Genomic DNA, 12,283 nt, shown 5'->3' with positions numbered 1-12,283 from the left:
GTCCCATCAAAGCCCTTCCTGCTCTGGGCCTTTGTTTCTTACTTACAGGACCATTGCTCGGTTTCTTACCTGACCATTTCATTCAATGAAACCATTGCTTCAGTCTCACACGCTCTGCTATTCTACTTCGTCCTTGTGATTTGACATGTCCCACTAATTTATAACTTCATTAGTCACATATGACAGTCTATACTACTGCCCTACTTCCATAGACAGAAATTTCTGAGATTTCCCAATTATACCTCCTTCCTTTTAGGATCCTTTGAATTGAGTCTTTTGAGTTGGGATACAAAGACTACCTAAAAGAATTCTATTTCTATTCCCAGAAACACCTGAAACTCTGCCTCATAGTCCTTTAAAGAACAGGGGGGTTCCATCAGTTCCTTGGAAATTCTAATGGTGTGGACAAGGAAAGCTTGAGGGAGACAATGCGGCAAATCCTTTTTTTTTTTTTTTTTTTTGAGATGGAGTCTCGCTGTCGCTCAGGCTGGAGTGCAGTGGTGCGATCTCGGCTCACTGCAGGCTCCGCCCCCCGGGGTTCATGCCATTCTCCTGCCTCAGCCTCCCAAGTAGCTGGGACTACAGGCGCCCGCCACCTCGCCCGGCTAATTTTTTGTGTTTTTAGTGGAGACGGGGTTTCACCGTGTTAGCCAGGATGGTCTCGATCTCCTGACCTCGTGATCTGCCTGCCTCGGCCTCCCAAAGTGCTGGGATTACAGGCGTGAGCCACTGTGCCCGGCCGACAATGCGGCAAATCTTACCACAGGCTATTAATGACAAGCTGAGCCAGATCACAGATCTACACAACATGATAGGCCATCAATTCCAGAAACGGACATTTCCCATCTTCTGATGCATCATCACCGAGAGGACACATGAAGTGGAGGGGAAAGGGTATTTGGAGGCAGACGGACTTGAGTTGTAACTCTAGTTCTGCCACTTACTACTTCTGTGGCCTTAACCTACTAACATCTAAGGGCCTCAGATTCCTCATCAGTAAACTAGAGATAATGGTGCTTAATTTGCAGGATTACTGGGGAGATGTAATGAGGTGATGTATGACACATAGAGTGTGTATACCCTGGCAACAATTAAAATCCCCACTCGGACACTGTGCAGCCTAGAAAGGGTTCCCATAAACTCTGTGGATTATTTCTGAACCCATTTATAATGCTGTACCACACAATGCAAGAACTATTTTTGTGCAGGTGTAAAGATGCACTGAGAAGTCCAAAGGGGAGACACAGCAATTTGCATATAGAAATGAACTAGTGAAAAGTACCAATGGCCTGAGGACTTGGGCAAAGAACAAATGATAAAAGCAGAATTAGACCGCTTATGCTAAAATCCTATCATCACTTAAGACACTTGAAGCAAGCTCTAAATCTCGGACTATTTGAACAAATTCTGCCCCTGCTACCCACCAAATGCCTGGAGGCAGGTAACATCAGGTGATACTGGGTAGAAAGGGCTTGGGTGCCAGCTGGCTTACCTTGGCACATGCCACAAGCTGGGAGGTGGAGAGGGCACACTGGGTGGCAGCAGCAATTACCCTGTTCTGTAGGACAGTGTCTTCGGCCACTTGGGCAACATTCTTTGCCTTTAGTACCAACATGGCAGCTGCATTGGCAACAGCTTTGGCCAAACTCATTAAAACATCCTAAGAAAAGAGAATCAAAGACTATTCATTTATTTTTCTCTAATCACCTTTCACAGCCTGAAAATAAACATGTTATTAAAATTCCATTTGATCTTTTTCCTTCAGCACTTTAGAAGTTTTTTTACTTGTTTTTTTTAAAATGTCAACTTATCCTTAGAAGTAATTAAAAAAGGAGACTTGTATCCTAATAACTCAGTCTCTTACATCCATTAAGTAGCATAGGTTTAAATCTAAAATAGTTAATTTGAGGGAAGGGTAACTATTTTAACCACTGATTCCCATTCATGCACTTATCTAACATGAAGTCTTGACCACGTCTCTTGAATGAGTGGCTGATATGGTAATCAGGAGAAGCTGAAAACATATCCAGATGCCACAACATCATGTGCCATAAGAAGGTTATAATTCATAGCCTCCAAGTCATCATGCCCCACTGCAACTTGAAAATTTATCTTTCTCTTTTGGATTTCTACTTTGCACAAAGATCCAAGTCGTCATCAGAAATTTAGCCATATCTCTACCTCCAGAGGGCAACATTTGATGTGCACAGACACATAGCTGGCACCAATACCTACAGCTCAAGAGCCAAGAAATGCTCTGAACATGAGTTATTCTCAGTGTTCTGCACCCTTCCGGGTAGGAATTAAATTTTTACAAAAAGCAGAAAGAGAGCCTATATAAATACACTAGCTATAAGATGGTCTGACTGAAGATGCAAGGAGCTAGTTTATGCTTCAACTCAACGACTAGGCATTCTGCCTGCAAAAAGAAGAATCCTTTGATTGAGCCTACCAGATTTGTCACCCATCTGTTTGACCTGAAGAATAACCACGGTTACAATTAATTTACTTCTTTGCTTTTAATACTGAAAGTAGTTTATTTGACTTGGAAATGCCTTCCCAAACATACGAGCCATTTTTATTTTAAACAAACATGTCAAGGCTTTTCCCTTCAAGGAAATACGGTCAGAAGTCTTTATTAATTCATCAGATGATAAAGAGCACATTTGATTCTAAATGTAAAGGGCACCCACAGCGTCTTTACAGTGAGATATTTTATGAGAAGATACATTGGAAATAATATTCAGCCTGCACAATTTTACACAGAACAAAGACTAGATACAATCCAGCTAAACCAGAAGCCCATGAATCTATCAAGTAAGCTGATTTTAAAATGGACAAAAACTAAGTGGTCTTAAAGGAGCAGGTTATTCCAGTCTTTCTCAGGTCTGTGATGTTTCCTGGCTATCCAAGGTATAATTAAAGCCCATGGTGCCGAAAGCTGAAGATCCCTTTGGGATCTGACTGGCACTTGTCTACCACACAACTTTTAGGAATTGCTCCCACTATGGCAAAGTTACAGTTCCTGGACATCTATCTCAATGCTCAGTGAAAACGCAGCTTGAATGTCACAAATTATTAAAAAGATTTTTAAAAATAACTTTCCAAAGTAGGTCATGGTATTCCCTCACTTGATATGAATTCATCTTTTCAGATGGGGGCCAGGATTTGGTCACATAGAATCATGGTTGTTCTAAAGGGCTTTGTTAGAATTGTTTAAAGAAATCCTGTTCCTCTTATTAATTTTGCCCAAAAAAATACAGTTAGAAAAAGAATGTGATACTACAGCTAGAGCTGCTGACAAGGCCTTTGTCAAAATTTTCAACAAGACCACTATTATATAGCCAGTGTAAAATAAATCTTTGTTAACTATGGGAACATGCAGTACATTAAGAACCCAAGTAAAGCTCTGAGATATGATCTCAAGAATCAGAAAAATAGAGTAAGAAATCCAATGTCAGTTACCCCTAACTGGAGGAGGTTGCAGGATCACCTTACTGCCCTGGTCTTTGCCTAGAGAGCTAAACAATTGAAAACATTCAAGTCTGGCCTGTCCCTGCTAACAAAGGCTCTGTAGGACTGTCACCCTGAACCTGAACCTGCTTCCTTTGCACATCTGAATAGAAACAAACATTAGGAAGCAGGGTTGACATTCATACACAATGAAAATAATCTGCTAAAGCAGGGAGAGGCAGTTAAAGCTTTTAAAAAATACAAGGTTGCATGCGATGTTTTAAGGAAGAATTGTGACTTCCTCCTTAACCTTCCTTGGCACTTTGGAGAAAACAGTAATATTAATACTTTTGGGGAACATAAACGACCACATCAAGATAATTAAGCCTAGTAAAACAGCAGCTGAATCTCATATTTACCAAGTTCCTAAATAGGTACCTGACTACAAATAATTACCTGCCCTAATATAAAAAGTAAAGGCCAATGCAAGGGCAGTTTGGGGATATGGAAAGGGAAATTAGGATGGGGACACAATTAACTTGGGTTTAGCAGAATATATTGATGTGCAGTTCATTTCGATTCTAGGGAACTTATGACCAGCCATCTCAGTGTAGAAATGGCTTCCAGGAATATTCCTACCACCTATCACACGAACCCACCCTCCATCATGACATGAACGTCTGTACATTGAATGTCTTATTGCATTGCAGGATATGAATGAGTCCCATAGCCCAGTGCCACAGGCATGTGGAGAGTGAAGGAGAAACACACGCATCTATGGATGAAGGTTGAAGTTTTGTGTCTCACAACATACATGATCACATCTTAGTTTAACTAACACATCTTTTGCTTATAAAATTTGGAAGTTCTACATAAAATGGCATGCAAAATTGCCACCCATGAAGCAAGAAATCTGAGTGCCAGAGGAAAGCTAATGATCTTTTTGTTCTGTCTATAAAATATTATAAAATCATTGCCAAATGAAGAGGTGGTCAAAACAGATGAAGTCAAAAATGCAGGAAAAAAGGTATTTAGAGGTGTCAGGTAGTTAATAAAAACATTATGTTATTTTTCTGGACTTGGTGATATTTGTGGTGTTAGTTCATGTAAGTTTGTAATTTTTTCCGATTTCTTCTAAGTAACTATTTCATTATATAAATTAATAATTCAAAAAACATTTTAATAAGTGAAGGCCAATGAAATTCTGTAGAATTCCTAAACAGTGAACTTGACACAGGTTGGAAAAGGGCATCTTTCAGAGAACCTGGGCTAGAACTGTAACAATTTAATTTGGATATATTTATATATTACTTGCAAAATTAGAGACTTAGGAGGAGGAGTAAAGGGCACTGGCCCACCAGCACATAAGCAGCTCATCCTGGCCTGAACCACCCCAGCAGCAGGCCTCTGCGCCCCACCCTTTGAGGGACAGGGATGAAGGCAGATGAGCAGAGATGCCTGATGCTATCTGAGCTGCAGTGAGGTGATACTGCAGACAGTGGTGACAGTCGCTCCCCAGAGGGCAAGAAGCACACGTCCCTGGTACTGAAAAAGAAGGGTCAAAAAAAAAAAGACTTCTCTGCCACGCTTGTGGTTTTGGATAAGACACAAAAAATAAACCACCTCATAGTACAAAGGAAATTCTTTCTCTCTCTCTTTCTCTCTCTGTGTGTGTGTGTGTGTGTGTGTGTGTGTGTGTGTCGAAGTAAACATAAACTTCACATTTATGAGGACTCAAGAATAATGCCATTAAAACCTCCTCCTAAACAGATAAAATAAGACTGGCCAGGAGCTGATGATCACAGAGGTTAGGTGACACATACCAGGAGTTTATGACACTATTAATATTTCCTCCCTTCTTGTGATTAAAGAATGTCCAGCATATTGACAAAAAAAAAAAAAATCAGAGCCGGGCGCGGTGGCTCACGCCTATAATCCCAGCACTTTGGGAGGCCGAGGCAGGCAGATCATGAGGTCAGAAGTTCGAGACCAGCCGGACCAACATAGTGAAACCCCGTCTCTACTAAAAATACAAAAATTAGCCAGGCGTGGTGGCGTGCACCTGTAATCCCAGCTACTCAGGAGGTTAAGGCAGGAGAATCGCTTGAACCCGGGAGATGGAGGTTGCAGTGAGCCAAGATCACGCCACTGCACTCCAGCCTGGGAGACAGAGTGAGACTCTAATTAAAAAAAAAAAAAAAATCAGGAAAGCTAAATACGTGCTTTACAATGATGACGCATGGTGTCAGTGAAATGAGTTTTCCTACTAAAAAAATTTTTTTTTGGTAACACAAAAAGACTTCACTCCCAAGATAATCCATCTTAATCGCATTCTTGACTATCACAAAGATTTAGTTAGTTTTCAAATATTACATTCTGCCTGCTCGGGTCTAGACCATCACTTAGACTTCTTTCCATGACTATAAGGCTGTAAATATCTTACCTGGAATCGTTCATCAGTCTCATTCTCTCCAATCTGTCTCAGAAGATCCCCACTGGCTTGTCCGATGCTGCCAGCAGCAGTCAAAACTGTCTGTCGAGGCTGTGAACAAAGAACACACCTTAATTGGAAAGAAAACGCATTTCCTCCAGTGCCATCAGACATGGAAGTACAGGAAGGAGAATCTCACAGAATTTGCTCCCTTTGTCTATCAATGAGAACCTCAGGTGGTCTGCCAGACAGAAAACATCCCGGTGAAATCCGTGCAAGGAAACATCCAGTGTCTCACAAACCAGCAATATAGGTGTATGGATTTGAAATGGCCAATTAGTGAGCCTTGTTCAGTTGGTAAGAAGGTGATGCATTCTGTGGAGATTAGGGTGCAAACTTATATTCCCTTTAAATGTGTATTAGTCATGTGTGTTAAGTTGCTGGGGTTGCATCTACTCAAGTACCCTTGAGGGGGAGACCTTTATACTAAGAGCTCAACCACTCCTGAATGTGGATGAGCTTCTGCACCCAGTTCTACAACTCCAATTACTCCTGCAGAGAGAAACATACCCCATCAGGACGCAAGGAACAGCTCGGGAAGCAAGAGCCCCGTGGTCCCCCAGCGGATGCAGCTGTCCCATCAGAACCTTAAGTGATTGCTTGCCTCTAGAGCTTACCTCTCCAGAAGTGGGCTGCACAGCTTTCAGCAAGTCTGACACTGCCCCAGCGAGGGTCCTGGCAGCTCTAAGCAAGTCCTCCCCGCTGCCCACCTCATCATCCATGAGGGCGGCCAATAGCTTCACACCCTTGGACATTTCCGTCAGGTTGGAAGAAATAGTGGTGATCGCACATCCCACAGCTGTGTAGTCAGTGTCTGCAGGGTCACCTGGGACAGAAAAGAACCATCTCCATCAAAGGAGGGCACATGGTTCTGGTGAGAATTTTCAAAACCCCACACTGGCAGGAGTTCCTCACCCACCATCCTGCAGGAGTCAGACACCAAGCTTCACATGAGCACAGTGAGCTGGCCTGCTCCCTGTCTCCAAGGTGACTTCAAAAAAGGTCCTTTCGCCTGCAGGCCTCATGCATTGAAGTACTGAGTACAACCACCTTTAAAAATCCAGAGGATGTCTCGGCATCTCACAGCCCTTTTCATTAGGCCCCTGTCAGCAGCTCGGGGGGTCAACTCTGCTCCTGAAAGGCTGATACGCTGCAGGGTGAAACCAAGCAAGTTCCCAGCTCTCCTCTGACAGCACAAGGCTGGGAGCCACACTGTGCCAGAAGAGACCGCTGCTGGAGAACATGGGCAAAGGCACATGTGACAGGTCTGTTCATTCAAAACCATTTTCCAACTGTAGGTACCCAGAAGGGAGAATGTAGCCTCGACAGACTTTGCAGTATGTCCAGCACACTGACAAGCCGTGAGAAGATCTGAATAGGTGCTTTTTAATGAGGATGCATGATAAAGGCAAAAAGCAATGAGATGTTCCTTACCACTCTCCTGGGTCACTGGGAGAAAATGCCTACAGCACTGCAAGTGCCTTAGACGATCCTCTCATAATATGAAGTCTATGTTTCAATCAAAAGATAGCTTATTTTTTAAAATTAAAAAAAAAAAAGCTTTTAAACAAAACCCCAATGCAGCACAAATCTCTCAGGGACTTACCAGCTGTGAGGTTAACAACTGAAGCCGTTCCGGCCGTGATAGCATCAACTTGAGAATGGATTTCGTGTTTGGATTCGTCGACTTTGTTCTGAACCCATACCCTAGATGCCTGCAAAGCCAGACAACGGCACAACACAATCACAGCACAGAATTACACAGGAGACCGGAGAAGCCCTGCCATAAAATCAGACCAGCATTTTGCCTACAGTCTTCTTATAAGGCCAGCACCAACACGGCCCTTAAGTTATCCTAAACAGCATCCTTAACAGGCCTCTTGCTCCTTCAGAAATACTCAATGGCGTGCAAATTCTCCCTTGTGTGTTACGTTAATTATGTTGTGTTTTTAACTTTTAAGATCTTAGGGACAAAAATTCCATGTGGCCTTATTTAGAAAAATTCAAGTGAAAAAGAATGAGGAGAGAAAAACCAATGTTTCATAATAATACTGCATATTAGCACTAATAGTTGTTGCTAATTTTCACCTTGCTTTGCAGGGAGCAGGGTGAGAAGGAGGGTGTTTCAGCTTATACATGTTCTCTGTCAATGTAGGAAATGCCTCTTGCTTACAACGTGCATTGTCTTAAAGACAACTAAGGGCCATGCTCATGTAGATGGTAAGACCTTTCCTGGTAAGATGAGGGGATGGGTCAAGACCCCTGTTCTGGATCCAGATCTCCCACTAGCAGGTGATAGGACCTCGGGCAAATCATAGCCAGGTCCTATGCCTTACACTTCTTCTACCGTGGGAATTCAATGGTTTTTAAAAACCTTTCCAGCTCTTATACTTTATGTTTATTTGAACCTATAAATAGCAAGTTCTCTATTTTCTGACATTTCAGAACTTACCTAATAAATGATCATTTATCTTGATAATGATGACCCTGCAGTAAGGTGTTCATCTGCTCCCAAAACATCCCAAAAATACTCGTCTATGATCAGGATGTGACTAGCACTAAAAATAATTTATGGCATTCTAATTCTTTGAAAACTGGTGAAGCAGGAATGTTAAATCTTAAATATTTTAAAACTCTACCAATTATACTGGATATGGGAGTCTGTCACACGTTTTTACTCTGGAGTTCCCCAAAGCAAATGTTTATTGTTTTTGGGTACCTGGGAGAAATGGCGCTGAGTTTACCAGCAACCTCCACGCACACAACTGTGCAAATAAAAACTCAGCATTCTGGGATAACTTGGAGGGCAGTTATCCTGGCAGGACAAGATGAGGCTACAGACTGTATCTTGGTTCTGGCCCCTGTGATGGCATCAGTCAGTCCTACAACAGCGGTTGTCAATTCTGACTGGCCATTAGAATCACCTGGGGAGAATAAAAACCACTGATCCTCAGGCTCCACCATAGCAACATCGATTTATTTGGTCGGAACTGGTACTTTGGGCTTTGTTTTTAAAGTTCCTAGGATGATTCTAACATACAAAGCAGGGTTGAGAATGACAGCGCAAGCTGGTGCTTCTCAAACTTTAATGGTCACACGAAGAAGCTGGGAACTTGGCTAAAATGCAGATTCTGTTTGAGTAGGCTGGGGAAGGCCCAAGATTCTGCACCTCTTACAAGACCCTAGGAATTGCCAATGCTGCTGGTCCTGGGACCGCGATTTGAGCAATGAGGAGTTGGAAGATTTCATGCAGCAGCAGCTACAGGAAGATCACTGGGTTAATCAGCCTACCTTGCTGAAAAGCTCAATGGTAGTAAGCCAGTGCTTCTCAAAGCACAGTCCCCAGGCATGCAGCATTGGCATCACCTGAGATCTTGTTGGAAATGCAAAATCTCAGGCCCTACCCAAGATCCAAAAAAAAAAAAAAGTAGGGGGGAGACTCCAGCAACGTGCATTTTAACAGGCCCTTCAGATGATGCTGACGTACGCTACAGTTTGAGAACCACTGGTAGCGATAAAACTAACAAACAGCTAATGCTTACTGAGCTCTTAACTATGTGATAGGGGCTGTGTTAAGAACTCTACAGGTGATTAGATCATTGCATCTTCACAACTCTATTTACAGATGACAAAGTGGAGGATTAGAGAAGGCAAGTAGCCCAGATTCACATAGCCAGTACTAGAGCTGGGGTTTGAACCCAGGTCACAGGATCCTAGGGTCCAAGTTCTCAGCCCTCCCATGGTACTGCCGACAGCCAGCGGTACCCTATGATTCTCTCCTCCTATGGGTGCAACTGAGGGGCAAAGACTCAATATCCTGAAAAAATCATGGGTTTCCACTTCACCTAGAGATAGAAATTTACCTAGATGAATCCTGACAGAGTACGTAACCCTGCTTTCTGCCGGGGCAGAGACTTGGCATGAAAACCACTGAACAGTATTTACCATATCCTGGCCGAGAGGTGGCAGCGAGTCGAGCTCACTGAGATCATCCTGCGCCTGCTGGACGGCATGCATGCTTGTGTTGATGGTCCCCATCAGGGCCTGCTGGGCTGAGGTCTGCAAAGGCAGATGAAACAAAGCTGTCATCCCACACGCCTGGGACTGACATGGCCCTTTATGTGAAACAAAGCAAAACAGAACTCTGCGCTCAAGACAAAGCAGCCCAGGCTACATCTCAACAAGCGCCTCAACCATCTCCCATTTCAACCTGGAGGCCAGAAATAGATACTGCATTATATTAATAGAACACAAAATGAAGGTGATTGCCACGGAGGGATTATAATCAGAAGTGTGTGAAGAGCTTAATTAGCTGACAAGAAGGCTCAGAAGAGTCCTTGCCAGGGAACTGAGGTGATCCAATCTTTGAGTACTAAGGACCTCCTCACACACAGGAAACACGTGGGTGTTAAATGAGAATGCTTCCTGATAGACACTTAAGGACTCCATCTAAATCTACGGTCAACGTACTTTTTCCAGAGACAAGTGTTGTTCCTGAGTTTTCGAAAAGTTCTCATACAATAGCAAAGGAGTCCCAAGGCCAGCCTGAGAGGCACCGAGCCCGACAGACCAGCACAGTGGAAAGGAATCAGTGACTCCCAGCGTGAAACCTCAAAATCACTAAAAACCTGGTCAACTTCTCAGACTTTCCTAGGAGTATCTGGACCAATCAGCTTGATGCTGCCAGGACACGGGAGCAGAGTTCTGTCCCTGTATCACAAGTCATCTTAAGAGCTTCCTAATTTTCCAGTCACAGAGGACACCTCCGATACTAAACAGGCAGTGATCCGAGTCATCCAATTTAAAAAATACACAGCTGAACGGGGCATGGTTCAGCCGGGAACTAGAGAGAGTTCCAACACTCAGCCCATCACCACCGCTGGTGTCCACCCTGCATGCCGGAGGCAGCAGACTAACGAGCGGGGGACGAGCACAGGAAGCCTCACCAGTGGTGGCATATGGCCTCGGTGCATCTGCCCAACCATGACCTGCTGCTGTGGCGAGGGCATGCTGCCAACGTTGAAGGTCTCAGGCCCGCTGGAGCCCGAGCGCATCACGGCCGGCAGCGCCACTGAGCCGTGCTCTGCCTTCCCGGTCCGGTTGAACTGCTGCTGCAAGATGGTAGACCTGCCGGGAAAAGTGGTTTGGTCACTGCGAGGACGCCACCCATGTGGAGTGCAATGAGGAGACCCCACAGATGTCACGTATGTTCCCTGCTTTAAGCTGTGAAGGCCAACTGAAAGAGGCACATACAGACCGAGAAGCAGGAATGAAGAAGTGGCATTACAACACTTAGCAGAGCTCTGAGATGAATCCTTTTACGATAAGTAATGTAAATAATTACTCCCAATTTATCTACTTAATAGATTTATGGTATTATGCAATTAGTTGTTATTTAAAAAACAAGGCTGGGTGCAGTATCTCACCCCTGTAATCCCAGCCCTTTTGGAGGCCAAGTGGGAAGGATTCCTTGAAGTCAGGAGTTCAAGACCAGCCTGGGCAACATAATGAGACCTCATCTCTACAAAAAATTCAACAACTTAGCCCGGAGTGGTGGTACATGCCTATAATCCTAGCTATTCAAGAGGATGAGGTGGGAGGATCACCTGAGCCCAGGAGCCTGAGGCTGCAGTGAGCTATGATGGCGCCACTGTACTCCAGCCTGGGCAACAGAGTGAGACTCTGTCTCAAGAAGAGAAAATGACAACAACACAGAGATTCCTATAATAATGATGTTTCAGGTTTTAAGTGAATGTATTGATATGTTGATATATTATTTTTGGTAAATAATATCTGAAAGAACATTCATTAAACAAGTATCAACCTTGTGCCAGGTTCCATTCTAGGCATCAGAGATATAGATCATTTATCTTTAGCTTGAAAGGGGAAATGTGGAAATGAAGCTAGGGGAAAATCTCCCACATCTTAGCTCCCCTCCCTCAGGTCCACCACCATTGACCACAGAGGATGTTTCATCGCCTCTAGAGCCTCGACCATGTGAGGCTTTGGAACCTTCCCCAAATGCTTTCAACTAAATATTGGTAAGATTCTTAAGGTATCTAATGAAAAAAATTGCATTTTTTAATTTTTTTTTTAAGACAGAGTTTCACTCTTGTCATCCAGACTGGAGTGCAGTGGTGTGATCTCGACTCACTGCAACCTCCGCCTCCCGGGTTCAAGCGATTCTCCTGCCTCAGCCTCCCAACTAGCTGGGATTACCAGCACTTGCCACCACGCCTGGCTAATTTTTTGTATTTTTAGTAGAGACAGAGTTTCACCATATTAGCCAGGCTGGTCTCGAACTCCTGACCTCAGGTGAACCACCCGCCTCAGCCTCCC

The 12,283-nt window shown here is 43.8% G+C and overlaps 1 protein-coding gene across 4 annotated transcripts in view; it reads right to left on the bottom strand.

The window, feature by feature from the left end:
- The window catches only part of TLN2 (talin 2), a 460,005-nt gene that overhangs the window by 137,921 nt on the left and 309,801 nt on the right, over nt 1-12,283 (bottom strand). For all 4 annotated transcript variants that reach the window (XM_030814511.1, XM_030814513.1, XM_030814512.1 and 1 more), the window contains 6 exons: nt 10,891-11,071; nt 9,890-10,003; nt 7,551-7,659; nt 6,562-6,770; nt 5,897-5,995; nt 1,493-1,660 (listed from right to left, as the gene is read on the bottom strand). In XM_030814511.1, coding sequence (XP_030670371.1) covers nt 1,493-1,660; nt 5,897-5,995; nt 6,562-6,770; nt 7,551-7,659; nt 9,890-10,003; nt 10,891-11,071 — 880 coding nt within the window. The remainder of the gene's footprint in view (nt 1-1,492; nt 1,661-5,896; nt 5,996-6,561; nt 6,771-7,550; nt 7,660-9,889; nt 10,004-10,890; nt 11,072-12,283) is intronic.

Source organism: Nomascus leucogenys, chromosome 6, assembly GCF_006542625.1.
Source record: "Nomascus leucogenys isolate Asia chromosome 6, Asia_NLE_v1, whole genome shotgun sequence".
In the NCBI taxonomy this organism is placed as follows: domain Eukaryota; kingdom Metazoa; phylum Chordata; class Mammalia; order Primates; family Hylobatidae; genus Nomascus; species Nomascus leucogenys.
Note: the sequence above shows the minus strand (reverse complement) of the source record. Positions and strands in the feature narration are given on the sequence as shown.